At 45.3% G+C, this 2334-nt stretch overlaps 1 protein-coding gene across 1 annotated transcript; it reads left to right on the top strand.

Moving 5' to 3' along the window:
• The first annotated feature begins 1257 nt into the window (after positions 1-1257).
• On the top strand, positions 1258-1693 carry LOC142454563 (small ribosomal subunit protein eS12-like). The gene has a single exon (XM_075555835.1). The coding sequence runs from the start codon at positions 1273-1275 to the stop codon at positions 1666-1668; it is 396 nt and encodes a 131-aa protein (XP_075411950.1). The 5' UTR covers positions 1258-1272; the 3' UTR covers positions 1669-1693.
• The last annotated feature ends 641 nt before the right edge of the window (positions 1694-2334 follow it).

The raw sequence follows: 2334 nt of genomic DNA, 5'->3' as shown, positions 1-2334 counted from the left end.
AAAAAAGGTCGAGCAACACACACAGCAATGGTGTGGCCAACAGTGGGAAGAGGAGGAAGGGAAGAAAGGTGGGGGCGGGGGGGGGGCACACGTGACAGAAGAAGAATAAGCATCAGGTGTCAGGGGAAGCCAGCCCCTAACACATCATTATGAGTCCAGTGGGCGCAATTGTATAATAAATATTATAGTAAAGTTACAGAGCATGAGAGAAAGAGAAATATTGAAATAAATGGAGTCAGACACAATTCATAGTAGCACACTCAGCTCAGCCCCGCTTGGTGGTCTACGTGGAGAGAGAGATATTTGATGCTAACCCAGGTTTTTATATTCTCCGGGGGCATGCAAGCCCCCTAATTACAGGTGAGGACGTATAGTAGAAACCTGGTAAAAAAAAATATTTTTTTAATTGACCCAGAAAGGTAAAGAGGCTTGATCAAGGTCAGTCAGCTGGTATTCAAATTGCTAAGCCCTTTAATTTGGCTGAATTCCCTACTAGTCATTCCTCATGACCCCCTGAAATGACCTCACCATGCTCCTTGGATTCCCAAATATTTTTGTGCCAACCTTCCTCAGCTTAATAAGAACATAGAGGAACCATTCTCAGACTCAGGAGGCTGGTAGCACCTGGGAGAATTTCTGAGAAGAGTCAGGAAGCATTTTGGTAGAGGCTGTAAGCATGACACAGCCTTCCTGCTGATAGCTCTTCCTCCTTCCTCCCTAGAGAGAGTCTAAATGAACTTAAAATTTGTGAGGATCCTGGACCAGGTTATTTTTAATCTTTCCTTCCCTACACCACTCCACATCTGTTTATCTTGACCAAACTTTTCCCAACGTCTCAGCCTCAAATTCACTTTCCTGTGAAGCTTTCTACTCCTGTAAAGAGTTACAGACTCTCCCAGCCCCCACCTCACTATCATGACTCCAGTTCTACCTTACAAATGCGGCTAGACCAAAGCATGTACACTGGTGCTCTGGACATACAGAATTCAGGACAGATAAACCCCTTAGGAGCAGTAATGGGAGTAGCGATACCACGAGGGTAGGGGGAAGGTGGGGGGTGAAAGGGGGAACTGACTGCAATGATCACTGTATAACCACGCCCCCCTGGAGGGTGACTGGGGGGCATGAACAACAAGAACTTGGGTGAACGGAGACAGCGGATTCTGTACAATATGAAAAATAATAATTTGCTCTTTCCCTGTCCCCGCCGAGCTGTGCGGAGGCGGAGGCTCCGGTGTGTTCAAGATTCGGTCCCACTCGTAACCTACCGCCATGGCCGAGGAAGGCATTGCTGCTATAGGTGTAATGGACGTTAACACTGCATTACAAGAGGTGCTGAAGACCGCCCTCATCCATGGCCTAGCACGTGGAATCCGCGAAGCTGCCAAAGCCTTAGACAAGCGCCAAGCTCATCTTTGTGTGCTTGCATCCAACTGTGATGAGCCGATGTATGTCAAGCTGGTGGAGGCCCTATGTGCTGAACACCAGATCAACCTCATTAAGGTTGATGACAACAAGAAACTAGGAGAGTGGGTGGGCCTCTGCAAAACTGATAGAGAAGGAAAACCCCGGAAAGTGGTTGGTTGCAGTTGTGTGGTTGTTAAGGACTATGGCAAAGAATCTCAAGCCAAGGATGTTATTGAAGAATACTTTAAATGCAAAAAATGAGCAAATAAAACTTGGCTAATTGTTAAAAAAAATAATTATAATTTATCAAGTGTTCATGAAGTAGGGTGGGTTGGGAAGGAGGGAAATAAAAGGAGCTGATACGCTCACATTGAAAGAAAATGATGATTACAGCATATGTACAAATGTGCTTGACAAAATTGATGTATGGATTGTTATAAGAGCTGTAAGGGCCCCCAATAAAATGATTTACAAAAATAGAGAGTTCCAGACTTGGAAACTCAGAGGTAGTTCTACCCTGTCCTGTGTAAGGTTGCTATGGGTCAGAATCAACTCTATAGCAATGCGTATGGTTTTGGGAGTCAACCTTGAGATTCTTACCTCAGTCTTGCAGACAATTGCTGGCTTTCTGGCGGTTTCTGCAGTAGTTTACAAGTAATCTGAGGGATGGAATGCTCTCTTGGTTCCCTCTACATCATCAAGTGAAATTTAAAATGACAATTGGTTGTAAGCGAAGGCATTCTTTTAAGAACCAATTTCTCCGCTCAACTCATATTTTTAGCTATGCTGTTTAGGAGGGAGTAGTGTTATGGTGTAGTTTTATGTTAGGTAGCTAGAGCTGGGACCAGGGTGTCTACTGGGCAGGCTCCAAATTCAGGCACTTGAGGCAGGGAGGCAGTGCACCTAGGTGGGCACAAACCAGGCCAG

This window comes from Tenrec ecaudatus, chromosome 8, assembly GCF_050624435.1.
Source record: "Tenrec ecaudatus isolate mTenEca1 chromosome 8, mTenEca1.hap1, whole genome shotgun sequence".
Taxonomy (NCBI): domain Eukaryota; kingdom Metazoa; phylum Chordata; class Mammalia; order Afrosoricida; family Tenrecidae; genus Tenrec; species Tenrec ecaudatus.
The sequence above is the reverse complement of the archived record's forward strand: the minus strand, read 5'-3'. Positions and strand labels throughout refer to the sequence as shown.

Coding starts and splice junctions, on each gene's coding strand:
- LOC142454563 (XM_075555835.1), top strand. CDS start 1,273: ATGGCCGAGGAAGGCATTGCTGCTATAGGTGTAATGGACGTTAACACT.